The sequence below is a fragment of the Panthera leo genome, chromosome B1, assembly GCF_018350215.1.
Source record: "Panthera leo isolate Ple1 chromosome B1, P.leo_Ple1_pat1.1, whole genome shotgun sequence".
Classification (NCBI taxonomy): domain Eukaryota; kingdom Metazoa; phylum Chordata; class Mammalia; order Carnivora; family Felidae; genus Panthera; species Panthera leo.
In genome coordinates, this window is record NC_056682.1 from 102,864,942 (window position 1) to 102,882,548 (window position 17,607).

Sequence of the window (17,607 nt, forward strand, 5' to 3'; positions counted from 1 at the left end):
AAATGTATGCTTTTCTCAAGTGGCCTTCTTGTCTACTCCTGAAAATAAGATTTTATGGTGAGACTTTGAATCCCCTCCAGTACCCTAATCCTCATATGCTCTGATTATCAGCCCCAAGATTTATTTGCTCATGACTGACTTCCCTCTCAACTCTGTTCATTTTGTCTTCTGGATTCCTCCTTATATGGTAAAGGCCTCTTCTACATCCTCATTGCCATCCTCTTGGTAATTAGTTTCCTCTATTTTGGAGAGTTAACTAAAACTTGTACCTCTCTTTAAGATACAGCTTCTCTCATCACTTCCCTGATGAAATGTGCTCGTTTTCCTACATACCACACATCCAGGCAAAGGATTGAAGATTTTTAGCTGATGTTTTTGTTTTTGTTTTTGTTTCCTTTTCCTTGTAAAGTGTGAGATAAAAACATTTAGAGAAAGTGAGAAAATGAGAGGTGAGGTCCAGTGTATATGGAAATTGGGGATGGAAAGAAGTAGGCAGTGGGAGACAGAAAAGAGGCATAAAACTGCAATGAGTTGCTGAATAGCAGTGAGGATGGAGTTAAGCTTCACGGCCACCACTTTTTGATAAGTCCGGTCACTGCATGGTATTTGAGTTCCTATATCTTCCATATCTCCATCACCTCTCACCAGCTTAAAATATGTTCTTGCCTCTTCTACCTTCTCCACTTTTAAACATATGTGAGATCCCATATTATTTTATGGGGAATGTTCTATCTCATTCTTGGGCATTATAGCCAGGCTTATTGATCAGGGTGTCCAGGGATGTTCCACCCCTTGTCACACCACCAATAAGCTCTATCTTGATAAATCCAATGGTAATTTTGCATCTGATTTTTCACTTGTCTTCTCATATGCATTTGATGCTATTTACTAATTGAATCTTTTAAAAATGTCTTACTCCATCAACAACTATAAAATTAATCTCTCATCATCTCCCCTCCCTTATACACACACTTTTATTTCCTCCGATCTTTCCTTCTCATTCACCTTCACTTTTTCACTTTCATAACCTGCTTATGTTATATCAGTGTTACCCAGGGATCTGTATGTAGTCCTTGGGTCATTAAACTGCAAAATATGTGCTGATGACTCCACACACACATAACTTCCTAAACATGGAGTTCTTTTCTCCATGCACATCTATTTCATGCAGTATTTTCCAAAGTGAATTCAATATCCTTTCTGCTAAAACTCCTTGTTCCTTCCCCTTACATTTCCTACATTAGTTAATGGATCATTATTCACCCAGTGATCCAAATTTGAGTATAATCCTGTATTCCTCCAGGGCTACCATGCTGCCCAACTCCAGGAGGCATTCCTAGAATAATGGCCAGCCTTCACCCTGGACCCTCAAGCTCTTGCCTCTTCTACCTTCATAAAATCTTTGGACTTTGTTTCTTTTCCTTCATTCTTACTACCATATCATGGTTCAGATATTCATTATTTCTTGCTAGACTATCCCCAGAAGATGCCTAACTGGTTGCCCTTCTTAAGCGTTGCTCCACACTAATTCATATTGACCAATATAGATGTTGCTACTGTTCAAGTGCTTAGAACTTAAAAACAGACTTCCTTACCTGCATCATAAAGTCCAAATGCCTTGACTTAATATATAAAATCCTCCAGGGTCTAGTCCTGGCCTACATTTAGAATAAAACAGTAGGAATAGAATCTAATATTTGTGGGTCAATGACCATAACAGATATGGAGGTGTTTTATATTATGTTTGATAACTATAACAACACTTAAATATGGCTATCTCTATCCTCATTTTCCAGATAAAAAAAAAAACTAAGGTTCATAGAAATTTTAAAATGTTACCTAAATTCATGAAGCTGCAAAGTTCTAGTCTCAAGATAGGAAGCCAAGCCTGTGCATATTTTTCTTACAGTGTCATGCTGTCTTCTACATATTCTGCCACTCTCCAAAATGCAATTTATGCTCTAGCCACACCATAATCCCTTAGGAGACTATGCAGCTTCATATACTATGCCTTTTCATGTGCTGTTTATTCTTTATGGAAACCCTTGCCTCCCCACCTATTTGATGAACTGTCTGTTATGCCAATTCAAACTTTTCATTGTACCGTTAACCTCTCTCTCTAGTCCCACAGAGTGGCTCGAGCCCCTCCTACTCTGTCCTGAACAATTTACCTTCCTAATAGGTCATTCATAGACTTTGTCATGTTGGGTGTTTAATCCTTTATGTATAGATATATCATCCCCACCAGTCAGACTTCTTGAGAATGAGGTATAAAATGTCACATGAAGTAGGTTTTTCTAGGAGGTATCAGTATGAAACAACACGTTTGATTTCATGAACCTTGATAAAGCTAGCTTTTCACTCAGCCTCTAGAGTCCATCCACAAGTAATTCTCAAAGTTTGTGGGGGAATCTCAAAGGTATACTCATAGATCCAGAGTCTTATCCTTTGTGTGGAAAGTACCATTTGTTCTTGCCCATTCTGGTCTCCTAAATTATTGTCAATGGTTGTCAGGTGCTTACCTATCACTGCTACTTCTAGATGTCAGCTGTACCACCCTTGAGACTGCTATGGCCCCACTCACTGTACTAAGTATGCCCAGCATGGGATATGGCCTCCAGGGTGCCAAATACAGCTAAACACTATTCCTGTCTCCACCTCAGTGGGAAGGCTTTTTCTTTCCCAATTTTAGCTACACAGGAGGCTCCCAATGCTCCCTTACAGATCCAGTGTTTCACAGAGATATGTGTATGGTTTCCTATTTTGGGTGTTTTAGCTACCACCTACTGAGTGATTACTTTGGGCCAGCACTTTGAAAAGCATTTATATACAATCCTTACCCATCTATAGATGGGAATAATGAGGCTAAATCATTTTCCTACGGTCTAATGGAAATTGGACTCTGGACCTAAACTCAATTCTGTATATCCTGAATTGAACTTCCTGCTCTTAATTCCCTCTCCCTCACATAAATCATTTGGCAACTGGGCCATACCTCAAGCTATTATCAGGAGTGATGTTGTTGTCAGAGCAACCTCTCCTCTCTGGACTTGAAGCATATCCTTGGATCAAGCCACTGTGATGAATGAACAAGGCTGGGGTTCCCTGCCTCTGCCCTGAGGGCTCAGGAAGGTCAGTTTTCCCTCCTGGAAAACCAAGATGTTGTCCAGACAAGAATCTCCCTTTGTCCTTGCCCCAGCATCCAGGTATTCAGAGACAGCTGCACTCTCCCTACCCCTGCAGCAGGGACCAGTGAGCAACACGGTTTCTTGGGAAAATTCCCTTTTTCTGGCTCCATAGTATGAGGTAGGAGCTTCAGAGCAGGTCCTGGGAGTGGAGAAACTCTTTGTAGCTTTTGACCTACTTTTATCTTATCAAACAGTGTTTCAAACCCAGAAGGGAACATAACCCTCCCATATCATGAAGGGGAAACTGAGGCACTGAGGAGCAGCCCTTTGGATATGGTTCTTACAGCTTCCATCTGAGGCTTCCCAGTGCTTCTGGCACCTTCTTGTCATCCTCTGGCCTAAGACAGAGTCAGAATGTGTGACCCTCCCCTGATAAAATGTTCCACAAAGACAAAAGCAAGCAAACAAACAAACTTGTGCTTTTACTCTCTCTATGAGTAAAGTTTGCCAAAAACAACCCCTGGGAGTCCTTTTTCATCCCAATAGATTTCAGGCATATCTTTCTCAATTGTCGTCTGAAAGTATCTTCCAATATTTGACTCCTTGAGTAAACATAGTTTAATTTCCAGCTGGAATCTTGGCTGAGTTACTATTTACCCAAAAGCACTCTACAGGGGGACTTCTACATTCAAAACAAAATGAAAACTTTTACATTCTCACTGAGATATTGATAGAACTGGAAAAAGTATAAGAAAATTTCTTTTTGGTGTAAGACAAGAGTGAGCCAATGACAGAGTGACAGTTGCGGGTGTCTCTTGTTTTCCACTGGATGAAATAACAATAAGAACAATAGTACAGTATACTTCCTTTCCAGCAGCAGAAAATGAATTTCTTTATAAGTTTATGAGATGGGAAAAGTGTTGCTGAATGAAGGAGACATGTTTTAATGAAAGAACCTGAGACATATGTCAAGTTCCCTTTTTGCCCAACTACCTTTGCCAAGAATAAGAGGGAGGATTACTAGAAGATAAAATGAACAGACTGACTGTACTTTGAGGAAAGGGGACTGTACTTTGAGGAAACAGAGAAACATTGTTGATGACCATGAGAAACTCCATCAGTATGAGAGCATGCTGGGACAGTTGAAGTGGACGGTTGGCAAACAAAGGGCATCAAAAAGAAAAATAATTGCCTAAGTAAGAAAAATATTCAAATTACAAAATGCATGTTGAGTACGAGTTACACTAAGCCAAGACACGGTCCTAATGCTATGAGAAAATTAATATATGAATATTAATTTGGGACCCTATAATTGTAGGTCTTTAAATACAAAAGAAAATGAGAGAAGAATTAAAGTGTATTTTTTGGACAAATATATTCCCAGTAATTCTTTTTTTTTTTAAGTTTATTTATTTTGAGAGAGTGAGAGAGAGGGAAGGGGCAGACAGAGAGGGAGAGACAGACCCCCAAGCAGGCTTTGCACTATCAGCATGGAGCCTGACACGGGGCTGTATCTCATGAAACGTGAGATCATGACTGAGCTATAATCAAGAGTCAGATGCTTAACTGATTGAACCACCCAGGCACCCCTATTTCCAGTAATTCTTAGAAACAAGGATGCAACTTGGGAGTGAGAAAGAAAACTGTCCAAATTTTAATAAGATTCACTAGAATTGAATTTGCTTAAGAACTTGTTTTGTCTCTGGATTCTATTTTGTTTTAACTGAGAGGCAGTACCCCAAATTGGCTTTTAGTAACTTTGCACAAGTTGAGGGAGGATTTCCCAGTAACTGAGGACAAATTCTAGATCCAGACATTCTTCCCAATGTAAAAAGCCCTGGGAAAATTCTTTTGATGATTCAGAGAGTAATATAAACTTATGACACTTGGAAAGACAATAAAGGAAAAACTTCCTGCAAAATACAGTAAGCTGACACACGTTTTCTGTAACCACATTGTTAAAAAAAAAAAAAAAAGCTAATTTCCTCTTCCTTATTTCCCTTTTTTTGAAAGCTAAGCTAGTATTCTTTATCAAAATACAATTTGGATGATCTAAATCTCGTTTTCTCATTTGTAAATTGGATTCTGATAAGAATACAAAGTGAGTGAAAAAGTAAAAGCATTTCATAAGTATAAAGAGCTAAACTAAACAAGCATAGCATTATTGCCATCACCATCACCATTATTTTTATGGTAGTAGGGTGACCTTGAACCCCCTCTATTTATTTTCCATTTTTCTCATATAATGAGTAGCTTCTTTGAATCCCATTATCTAATTTCAGTAGTGATGGCTTTGGAATGTTTTAATCCTTTTTTTTCTTCCTAACAGAAAAATATGTTGTTACATGAGTATTTGTTAACTCTTCATTAGGAAATGCCTGCACAGTTGGCTAGCTAAGCTCTGCCTGCATGTTCCCAGGCCCCAAGAAGGCCTATCTTAGGTCAGCTGCCACACCTTGTGCTTGAAGCTCAGTGTTGGCAACCTGGGTGAAGTCACTTACATGAGCCATGTATCTTTCTCCATTTGTAAGTGCAGCTATTAGTTTTGAGTCTTCTAATTCTCAAAGTATAATCAAACTTCAAAACTAAACAGGTTAGTGGGTAAAGAAGCCAAGTTGTGTTTCCCAAAAATATTTCGAGTTAAATTGATTCCATGGCTAGTCTAAGACTTATTCCTTCTTCCATTAATAACAAGGATTTTTAAAGCCTTCCACAATGTATGATTATCAGGTACATGTCCAGATACAGAGATCTTGCTGTGTATGCCCATCTTGAACTCTATTTTATAGTAAAGTATATCACCTGGCACAACAGAAAATAGAGACACGGGTCTGTAAGCTAAAACTGCACTGTAAGATGCAAGAATTAACTCTTACAAAAGAAGGAAGGCAAAAGCTCTCCCTAACATTTGAGAGGCATCCGTTTGGGGTAAGAGAAGTGAAGCAATAAACTGAAACGCTTTTGAGAAGGACACTTTTTTCCTTACTCAAATGTTGCTCATTCCATTGCTGGGAGGATTTGCCCCAAGTTCCACAAGAAAGGGAGTTACAGAAAACTGGAAGATGCAGGTTGTCCTTGGAAAGGTGGAAGCAATAGGTGGAAGAGTATTCTTTCTGCCTCAGTGAAAATAATAATTCTGGCAGCTCCAGTTTTGATCACTTGGGTCTGGAAGAACGGCATGACAACATGGGGTAAGAGTTGGGGTGGAGGCGGGGTGGCTGCTAGAGGAAGCCACCAAGACTTGGAGTGAAGAGTGACAACTGGGTGGAAATTATAATTGATTTTATAATTCCAACTGATTAAAAGAATATAAGGTATCCAGGAGTCTGCAAAGAGAAGAAAGAGAGTTCAGAATCTCAGGGTTTCTACTGAACAGGTCAAAGGTGTTATCCTTCCTTTTAGAATTATTACTCTGCCTTTGATTGTCTTCTCCCACACTTGTATGATTTCAACAAGCAAATTTGAAAAAAAAAATTTAGATATGTCTTCTTTATTATGCAAGAAGAATAACATAAGCCTCTGGGTTAAGAAATTTGAAAACTTGTGATAGTATTAAAGAAGTGAAATATTTGGCTTCGGAGGTATTGTGAGTCATATGTTCGTAAGAGTTGTTAAGCAAATGTGTTCTTTATGTTCGTGATCTGTTTAGTTTTGTGACAGTTTGTAGATCACTCATAAGGACTTCTAAACCCTGCCTGGCTGGATTTTGGGATCCAATGTCTCAAAAGCCTTGTTTCTCAAGCAAGACTTCCCACTTCTAGTTTGGTTGATAACAACTTCTTCTCACAAGTGTGGGAAAAGTACTAGCCAAGTGGGCACTGTCAGCTCTCACTGAAGAATGCTCATATCATTATAATGGCTACCTTCTAGATGAAATGTATTAAGACTTTTGTTACTTTATATTGTACTTGTGGGGAAAATAAGGCTCGACCCATAAAGTTTATAGATGTCTTTTCCTACAGTATTCTGGGGTAAGTAGCAAAAACTGAGATCAATTCTTTTTTTTTTTTTTTTTCCCTTTCAGTGAGGAAGCTTTACTTTTTAAAATACTTTTTTTTTTAATCACTAAAGAGCAATTAGAAAATATTTGCAATTTTTCAGACTAGCATATTTTCTTTTGAGTCAGGCTCATTTTCAGACAAAACCTTCCTGATACACACTCTTTGCATCACCTGTGTTTCCACTGAGTTATCACCACAGGCTCCTCCGATTCCAGCATCATCTTTATATACACATGCTTTTTCTTAATTATACTTAGTTATATTTTTATTTAAGAATTGTATGTAAATCTATGTATATGATGTTGGAATGTATTGTCTCAAGAAGAAAGTAGTCTCTTCTACGTAAAATGTCCAAGCTAATTACTTGGTAATTATGAAATGACACAGAAACAATGTCATCATCAATGCAGTGGTCCCTCTGATCTTCAGATTTATAGTCAAAAAACAGAAAATATGCGAAAGACATGTCTGTTTTGTGCATCTTTATATCTTAGGACTTAGCATAGTCCCAAATCCATAGTTCATAATCAATAAATATTTGTTATAAGAATATATACATGAATGAAACTGAGGTCAATGTATGAGCTAAGTAGGATAAAAATAAAGCAATCTGCATTCATATGGAGTGGTAAGGGAGAAGAGAAGAGAAAAGATTAAATTCAATTCAGTTAACATCTCTAAATTTCAACTTAATCTTTGTTACCATCAAAGATACCTTTCCTGACAAGCTTATAGGGCTGTTATGAAGTTCAAATTAAAGCAAATAAAATGTTCCAAACCACAGAGCTCATGTGTGTGAAATTTTATATATATATATATATATATATATATATATATATATATTTTTTTTTTTTTTTTTTTTTTTTTTTTTTTTTTTTTTTCCTAAACTGAATTTACCTTTGGTCTAGGACCCCCATCCTATCTCATAGAAGATAATTTAATCTGGTTGGCTACAGGAAATGTCAGTCATTTTATTGTTTTCTCAGGCAATTTTATATTGCAAAACTTCTCTCCTCTCCCTCCTTCTCCCCATAATGGAACTTAGGGTCTGTGAAGCAGATTTTGTGACATAATCCAAGTGGAGTAGCATTGTCAGATGTAGAAATAAAAGTACAGGATACCCAGTTAACTTTGAATTTCATACAAACAACAAAATATTGGATGGGGCATAGTTACACATAAACAAAAACTATATCTGGAATCCAAATTTATCTGGAAGTCCCGTATTTTTTTGACAACTTTAGGGTGAAAACATTTAGGCTTCAATAACCCGCCATCTCACGATGCCATTGGGACTAATCTAAAGTACTCTTTATGGTCTTTTCATTGACCTATATCCTCACTGCAGTCACTCAAGCTTCCATACAATTCAATTCATCTCCTATCCTCAGGGCCATATGGTAAATATTCCATCTTCCTCAATTGACCACCTTTACATTCTTCTCAAGAAGGTAGCAAATTTCTGGTTCTGCTTCCACAGCACATTAGGGTTGACCTGTCTTAGGACCTCTCTACCTAGACATGCCACAAAATCTCAGCAAGGTACCATGATGGGATGGAGAAATTCTCTTCAAGACTTGCCCTTTGCCCAGGCTTCACCCAAGGGTGAGGCTAAAGCTGTCTCTGCTCTTTGCTGTTCAATATGGGCAATTGGATACATGATGGATGAGTCCCTAGAAGTAGGGGAATGGGGCTCCATTTCTTCATGAGCCCTCAAAACCATCCAGATACTCTTTTACTCTGATCTTCCTCGTTTCCCTCAGGCCATGAAACCACTTGAAAGGATAGCCACTTGAAAGGATTTTATGACATACACCTATACGTCCACAACCTCAGTGTTGCCATCAATGTTTTTCTCTACTTGTTTACCACACATCTATCCACTTAGTCACCCCTCTTTCCATCAATCAATCCACATTTGATTTTGGATCAATCAAATAAAATCCACATTATTTTCTGAGGTATTTCAAAATAAACTGCACGAAAGGAATTAGTCTTTAAATTTTTTTAACATAATTTTCAGGAAAAAAATGCTAGCTTTTGCAATTCAAAGCTTTGGTTTTCAAAGTTGGTTTTGGTCTCCAGAGTTTGGAGGGTCTATTTTGAAAATGACAGGTTGAACAGGGCTGTTTCTCCCTTTGCATTTACAGCAAATTTAATCAGTGCTGGAGACAAAAGATACCATTAACCAAGTAAACAAAGGAGTGGTTACATGAAACAAAGAGCAGTGTTCATTTGGAGGGATCATCAGTTAATACTTCAAGATATTAACTTGTCTCCTAAAATGTAAAAAGCACTGTGCACATTTAGGAAATATTACTGAAGATCACATTTATGCCTTTTAAGAATTCCCGCATAGTAGGACACCTAGCTGGTTCAGTCACTTAGTATCTGACTCTTGATATTGGCTTAGGTTGTGATCTCATGGTAGTGAGATCAAGCCCCAGGTCTGGCTCCATGCTGAGCTTGGAGCCTGCTTGGGATTCTCTCTTCCCCTCTCTCTCTGCCCCTCCGCCACTTACACTCTTTCTCTCTCAAAATAAATAAATAAATAAACATTAAAAAAATAACAAAAGTTCCCCCATAGCTTGTACAATTATTTATATTGATTATTTATTAAATAGTAATCAAGAGTAAGAGAAAATTAAAGGGGGATTTTTATGGAGATAGATATAGATGATACAGATATAGATATAGATATAAATATAGATATAGATATAGATATAGATACATAGATATGGATAGGTAGAAAGATGTAGATAAATGATAGATAGATAGAGAGATAGATCATATAACCAAAATAGGAAAGGGTAAAATATTTATACATAAAGAGAATAAAGTGAATAAAAAGTGAATGAAATACAACAGTTTAAAAAAATACATTGATATTCCTACTTGATCTTTTTTGATTTTGAGGCAAAGTGTATAACTTTGTATATCACTGTGGTCGTTATCCTCTGAACTGTATTACAAGAAGCAGAGGTGTGCTATGATTTCCTACTGAAAATTCATGCATAAACTGATTCATTCAATAAAAATGAACAGTATCACTACTCTGAACTCTGAAGGTACTATGTTAGTTCCCAATGTTCAAGTGATAAAAATTGAGTCTACTACCTTCAAGAAGCTTACAGTCTCACAGAAAAGAAAGGTACATAAAATTCATGACTGTTTTACTGTAAATACTGGAAGTGATACTTCACAGAGCACCCTGGGATCACAAAGGAGGAAGTAACTTAACACTACTTTGGTGAGCCAAGGGAGACTCCAGAGGGGGACTGATGGTCAAACTGGCTCAGATCCTTTAATACTTTGTGCAGTGCTGAGAAATCTTCAGACATGGAAGTTGCATAAAGTCTGCAATTTTGTAAAGACTACAGACTAGTTGGCAAAAGTCAATTTGCCCTAAGATGTATCTGAGATGCACTAAAAACTAAAAGTGTATAGTGGAAACAGACTTCAAGCAACACTTGTAAATTGCATGAAAAAATTGCTTCAGAGTTACAAGCTGGAGAGACATAAGCATTTAGCCCCCATGAAGTTATAGGATTTGGGACTCCTCTCTCACCCAACTCTCTTAGTCCAAGCCCAGGCTTGGGGTCTGAAAGAGAGGTGATTTACTAGTTTTGAGGCTAAGAAGCTGAAATTCTGATCTTTATATCTTTCATAGTCTCTTAAGAAGGTAGCTGATTCAGGAATATTCTTGATTTAGTTTTTGGGTAGGGAGGGGCCATGATGTGTGTCTGAACATTATGTGCATGTGAGTAGGTACTAAAATAATTGGCACTATTTCAGATTTGAGAAATATGGAATGAACACAAGAGACAAAAATTATTGCCAATGAAGTTTACATTCTAATGGTGGAGAGCAACAAAGAAGAAAAATATATAGTAGCTTATATATAGTACTATGGAAAAATACAGCAGGAAAGGTAGATAGAAAATGCTGGGTTGGAGAGCAATTTTATATTGGGAGGTCAGGTAAGAACTCAAGAAACAGGTGACATTTAAGCAATCACCTATTGAAGGTGAAGGGATGAGCCATGTGGATATTTAGGAAAAAGAAGTTCTAAGCAGAGAGAACAAGGAGTGTGCATAACAGGCTCATGGGGCAGCAGTGTGGACAGGACACAGAGCAGAGTGAGCAAAGGGAAGAACACTGAGAAAGAGGCCAGAGAAGCACAGGCTACAGTGTATTTGGTCTTGTGGGCCACTCTACAGAGTTCTGCTTTCATCTCTGAGTGCGATGAGAAGTCACTGAAAGGTTTTGTGCAGAGAAGTGACATGAAATGGCATGTTCTTAAAGACTCACAATAGCTACTATATTGATAATAGATGGAGGAAGGGAGCAAGAGTGGAAGCACAGAGGCTATTAGGTTATTGCAATAATCCATGTAAGGGATGCAGGTGGCTTGATCAGTCCAAAGATGCTAAGCGTCTTCCCAAGGTCACATAACTAGTAAACATAGAGGTAGGATGTGACACGAAGTCAGATTTCAGCCCCTATTGGATGCTCTCAAAATTTTCATGTGAATAAAATCAGGACACAAACGCTAAAGTTCTCATTTTGAAAAAGTTATTAAAAGGCATGTTTATTTCACCTTGCCACTCTCTCATTAAATTGGGTCTTGTGCCAATGTGTTGCTCTCCTTTCTGGTATACTTTTGAAGTGCCTGCAAAATGTTCAGATAAATTGGATGCAGGTTGTGTGAGAAAGAGGAATCAAATATATAAACTCCAAGATTTGTAATATAGAGCATGAAAGTCACCATTGACTGTAATGGGGAAGACAAGTTTTATGGGGAAGATCAGGAAATAGGTTTTACGCAAGCAGAGAAAGACGTAAATCCAGATAGACATGACAAGAAGACAATTAATATAGGAATCTTACTGATTCATTCTGAGTGCCCTAGATGAACTGATTGTTAAATATCTGGATTACCACACGCTGTTAAATATTTCAAATATTGTTTTTGATAATATCTACGAAGTGGTATTGCAGTTCTCAATCTCACTCATTTGTTACATAATGCGTATATCGAGGTCTATTTTTATGAAAACGCTACTTAGATCATGTAAAATTCCTTTTCTCAGGGATCTTCAGTGGCTCCCCCTGGCCTATGCAATAATCTCAAAATTTCTTAATGTGAAATTTAAAGTCTTTCACAATTTGATCCTAATCAACTTTAGATGAGCTCTACTCTAGTTACAGTGGGCTCGTTACAGTTTGTCCACTTCCACTCCGTTTATGTTGTTCACATTATAGCAATATACCTCAGCTTTTACCATCTATCAAAATCCAATCCACCCTTCAAGGCCCAGCAGAAAGTACAGCTCCTTCTATAAGGATTAAGGCTGGGAGTGAGCTCTCTCTCTGAATTCTTGCAGGCAAGCGGATATATATTATGTGTATACATATTAATTTAATTGGAAGCAGGGACCTTTGCTTATTTTCCTTTGGCATCCATTTAGTGCCAAGTGAAACATAAATGATCGATGGTCCTTTCCTTTTTTCATATTATTTATTGCACAAATAATTTGATCAATGTCCCCCTATCTTTAAGATCATATTATTACCAGTAGTATCTAAGTTTTTATATGTGTTCTCACAAGTAGCAAGATGACACTATTAGGCCCCTAGGAGAAGGACACTATTACTATTCTCATTTTACAAATGTGGAAGTTGCAGCTTAGAGGCCTTAAGCATCATGCCCAATGTCACGGGTAGTGAATGGGAGAGCCAACATACGAATCTAGATGACCTGAGTCAAGAGTCAGACCTTTTTGTCACCAGCCAAGGCTCTCAGTCCTGCCTGGATAACACACTCACCTAAAAATTCATGCAAATAGATTCAGGAAGCAAAAGAGGTTTTCAACCTTCATTCTAAAAGGATAATAAAAAAGGGGGGGGGGTATGTTTATTTTACCTGATAAAGAATGCCTCCTAGCATTTGTAGAACTGTGATGATCTGTCTGAGACTAGTTCTGAGAGAATTATCATCAACTCAGATGAGAGTTACAAACTAACTAGTGGCTGGTAGTTCCTTGGTCCTTTTTCTTCACCATATCTCTCTTTGTTAATTATTTTTCTCTGTGTAATATTTTAGTGACTTGAAAAATGAAGGCTCTTCAGAATCCCCTTGGAAACACATCTTTTTCTCTGAGAGTTATTGCAGCTAGTAAGACTTCTCACAAAACAAAGCTTGACTGAAAGCCAGACTCTTTTTTTTTTTAGAAAGAGAGAGCATGAATGGGGGAGTGGGAGAGAAAGAAAGAGAGAGCGAATCTCAAGCAGACCCTACACTCAGGGTGGAGCCCAACACAAGGCTTGATCCTCTGACCATGGGATCATGACCTGAGCCAAAATCAAGAGTTGGATGCTCAACCAACTGAGCCACCCAGATACCCCTAAGAATCATACTCTTAAGTACATAGTACATGTAAGCGGGCTGGAGGTGAGGTAAGAAGGGTATATGTAACAGAAAATGTCCAGTTTATTTCTAAGACTGGCCTAGTGCAAGCTCCTATTTTCTCAATCCAAACATGGGGCTCTCCAGAAGAGTTATTGTTAATTCATAAATTACCACATGTCTCTCTGAAGCTAATAGAAAATCTGTTTGCTGTTAAACTGCATAGCAGAAGACACAAAGGAATTGTAATGAAAAATGTAATGGTATAGGATTTCCATTCAATGGAAGCCATCACACCACGCTGTGCTGAAACAGTTGAGTATGCATCAGGATACTGTACAGAGGAGACCCAAAAGACACCAAGGCCAAGTACTGTACTTTCTGTCAAGAAATGATCTTTCCAACTACTTTTCTAGGTCAATGTTACCATATCCACTGGGTTATTACTACCAAATACACAGATAAGGCTGAAAGGAACCTTGAACTACATCTATATATCTCTATCTCTATCTATCTCTATCTCTATCTCTATCTCTATCTCTATCTCTATCTCTGTAGCTCTGTCTCTATCTCTGTCTCTATCTCTATCTCTATCTCTATCTATATATAACTATGTTGTGGGGGATAGCGTTTGGAAGAAAATATTTTATTTTTTTTAATATTTATTTATTTTTGAGGGAGAGAGAGAGACCGAGTGGGAGCAGGGAGGGGCAAAGAGAGAGAGGGAGACACAGAATCTGAAGCAGGCTCCAGGCTTTGAGCTGTCAGCACAGAGCCCAACGTGGGGCTCGAACCCACAGACTGAGAAATCATGCCTGACCCAAAGTCAGCCGCCTAACCAACTGAGCCACCCAGGCACCCCTGGAAGAAACTATTTTCATGTTAGAGTTTTCTTTTTCTTTTTGGATGAGCAGGTTTTAGTGTTAATGAAGTGTCAGTCTCCAGGAAATCTCTGCTTATGTCCCCTAAAATCAGATCAGATGTGAGTCATAACTCTTACTTTTAGAAATCAGAACAATTTGATTCCCACCTGCATTTTTGGATATTGCCTTAAGGAAATATCACTCCATTTCACAAGTGTACCCCCAAACCAGACCAAGAAACTAGCAAAAAACAAAACCATGTATACATACACACACATAGCAAAAAGTCTGTAAATGTGGCATGTAGATATTCATCAATTTATTCACTCAGCAGAATGTGTTGAATATGTGCTGTGTGTCACAGTACTGTAGATACGGAGGTGAACTTACAAACGTGTAAATACACTATGTAAATTCTAAGTAAAGGCTCTGTCTGGTTGGTAAAAGGAGATCAAATAAGGTTATGGGGTAAGAGAAGCATTAGGCAGATTTCCCAGGTCAACTGGTTGGAGGGGGCCCAGACAGGGGAATGTTCCAGCCAGAGAAAGCAGTAGGTGGTAGGTACATGGCTTGTTTCAGGAAATGAAGGGGGTTCAGGATGGCTGGATCACAGGCAGAGTTAAAAAGTGGTGCTAGATATGAAGTAGGAAAAAAAAAAAAAAAAAAAGACAACAGCCACATCTTAGATACTCATCATTCTCTTTTAAAGAATTTGAATTTCAGGAATTGTAGGATTTATCTTGCATACAAGTGGCTATCTCATAGGAAGGTGTAAACAAAAATGTAAATTAAGTAATTGACTGTAAATTCTTTGTTTTCTTCCTTCAGCAACACATTCTTTTCTTTCTGCATTCCTGGCTCTACTGTGGTCCCTCTCCTCCAAGTCTGGAATGAGGTCTTCTGTTCTACCATGACTCATTTGTGTAGCTCCAAGCATCATCTTTGCACGCTTTTATCTGCATTACCCAGTATTTCATTACCTCAATACCGTATGAGTCAACTCATGAACACTAAAATATTAGTGCCAAAAAAACAAAAGATTGAACCGCAAACGGATCATGGAGAAATCTGGACTTAACAAACTACCATCAAGACAGTCTTAAACTTGAGAACCAAGTTTAAACTTTCTGCCAATATAAAACATTAGCTTTCCAAACAATGCCCATTTTTGCTGTAATGAATTTTCTCTTTTAGTTCCATAGGAATTAGTAGCACATACAGAATTACGTATGACTCATTAAGTTCCACACAGCTAAGCTCACAGTTAGAAGGCATTGCCAGAAAATCTTGCCTTCAGGGAAGCAAGTAACCGAGTTGTCAAAAAGTCAATAGTTACCTAACTCTCTGGGAAATACAATGAAGTTATGGCAGTCTGGCTACTGAGGAAAGACTTGGTTTGCCCAGGCTTTCTGTGGTAACTTCCTCCTCCAGTGGGAGAAACTGCCAGTAAAGGAAGAATGACAATTTACATACCATAGTGAGGCTAATCGGCCTCTCCCTTAGTCACAGCCTGCCTACTTGAGACATCCTGGGAAATCCCTATTTGGAAGAGAAGAAAAGTTAAAATCACAGATGCTGTGCTTATAACCTTATTCTGTGTAATTCATATACAGAGTCACTTCTGTTCATTTGTAATGAAAAACAATTGCTGTTATTTTCCACCATGAGTTAACAGTGCGGTCTTTTAAAAATTTTGTATATTTGGTTTCACTTTAAAAGATACCACAAGAGACATTTTCTTTCTCTTTTTCTTTCTGTCTTCCAAGACTCCAGGAAAAACAGCTTCCATGGCATGTTGCGTACAGGGCACAACTAGAATGAGTGCAGCAGAAAGTTCTTCGGAGCATGGAGAGGTAAGAATACATCTTTAGGGGATGAATTGACCATATATAGCATCAATTGCATTTTTAATGGTTAATTATGCAATGATGGATAAGAGTAGAAATGGCTACTTTGCTTTCTTTAGATAATAGCTGCTCTGTATTTTTTTAAACTTTTTTTAATGTTTATTTATCTATTTTTGAGAGAGAGAGAGAACACAAGCCTGGGAGGGGTAGAGAGAGAGAGAGAGAGAGAGAGAGAACGAGAGAAATAAAATCTGAAGCAGGCTCCAGGCTCAGAGCTGTCGGCACAGAGCCCGACCTGGGGCTCAAGCTCACTAACAGGGGGATCATGACCTAAGCTGAAATCGGATGCTCAACGGACTGAGCCATCCAGGCACCCCTTTGCTTTGTATTTAATCAATGTTATTTAAGGAGGAAAAAGTATCTGGGTGACTGTTGCATTTTCTTTGATCCCTCTGAGCTCCCCAGTTCTGTGGGCTCCATATTTTGCTCTTGATTTAAAGAAATTTGGTTCAATATAAATTTCAAAAAGAATATTTGTACAGTTGGAAATAGAATACAATATAGCAATAAAGTATCCCTAGTAAAATATTTATGGATGTACAATGAATACCATAGTTTTTGTTTGGTTACTGGTTACTGCAACACTTACCCAACTGAATGAATGAATGAATGAATGAATGTTCTTTCTTAAAGTTCTATTTAGAGATAAGCCAAGATATAATAGCAAATTAAGGGAACTCTTTTGTTCTTTAGATACTTAATTTAGCGTGTCAGGATTTGAATATCTTAGAAGTTGGTCCAGGTGTTATGGTAAATGAGAAAGAAATGCCCAGACACTTTAAACACACATTGCACCATATAAGGAATAATTTTTCTGTAAGTGGGGCCCTTAGTATAACTAATGACTAAAAATCTTTGTGTTTATTGAAACATCAGACACCTTCATTAGCAACTGGAAAGCAAAGCAAATACAAATGAAAAATTTCCCCAAATTTTGTGTTTGATTGACTTTGTTCCATTTTAATACATACCTGAGAAACATGAACCATAGTAAAATAAATGTTGATTAATCTCCAGAGAAACTCCTGGTGATACATTTATGGCTTTTAAACAATTCTTATTACTGTGCTTTCTCTCTCTCACTTGCAGATTTAGTATCTAGCTTTTCAGTAACTTTTATTTATAAATAAAAAATCAAAGTCCAAAAGTTTTAGTATTTCTTTCCAGAGAAAGTTATATATGGCAAAAAAAAAAAAAAAAAAACAAAAACAAAAACAAAAAAAAACCAAAAAACATGCACAGTATATAATTAATCTTAATCTGGATTCCCCGAAGGTTAAATCATACAAATGTCTGCTA

The 17,607-nt window shown here is 37.7% G+C and overlaps 1 protein-coding gene and 1 long non-coding RNA gene across 4 annotated transcripts in view; one reads left to right on the forward strand and one right to left on the reverse strand.

Annotated features, from left to right (window-relative positions):
- TNIP3 (TNFAIP3 interacting protein 3) overlaps positions 1-17,607 on the forward strand; it is a 91,644-nt gene that overhangs the window by 39,075 nt on the left and 34,962 nt on the right. For both annotated transcript variants that reach the window (XM_042935600.1, XM_042935601.1), the window contains exon 3: positions 16,168-16,254. In XM_042935600.1, coding sequence (XP_042791534.1) covers positions 16,168-16,254 — 87 coding nt within the window. The remainder of the gene's footprint in view (positions 1-16,167; positions 16,255-17,607) is intronic.
- LOC122217904 overlaps positions 1-17,607 on the reverse strand; it is a 46,293-nt gene that overhangs the window by 23,069 nt on the left and 5,617 nt on the right. For both annotated transcript variants that reach the window (XR_006201739.1, XR_006201740.1), the window contains exon 2: positions 15,875-15,940. This is a non-coding gene — a long non-coding RNA (uncharacterized LOC122217904). The remainder of the gene's footprint in view (positions 1-15,874; positions 15,941-17,607) is intronic.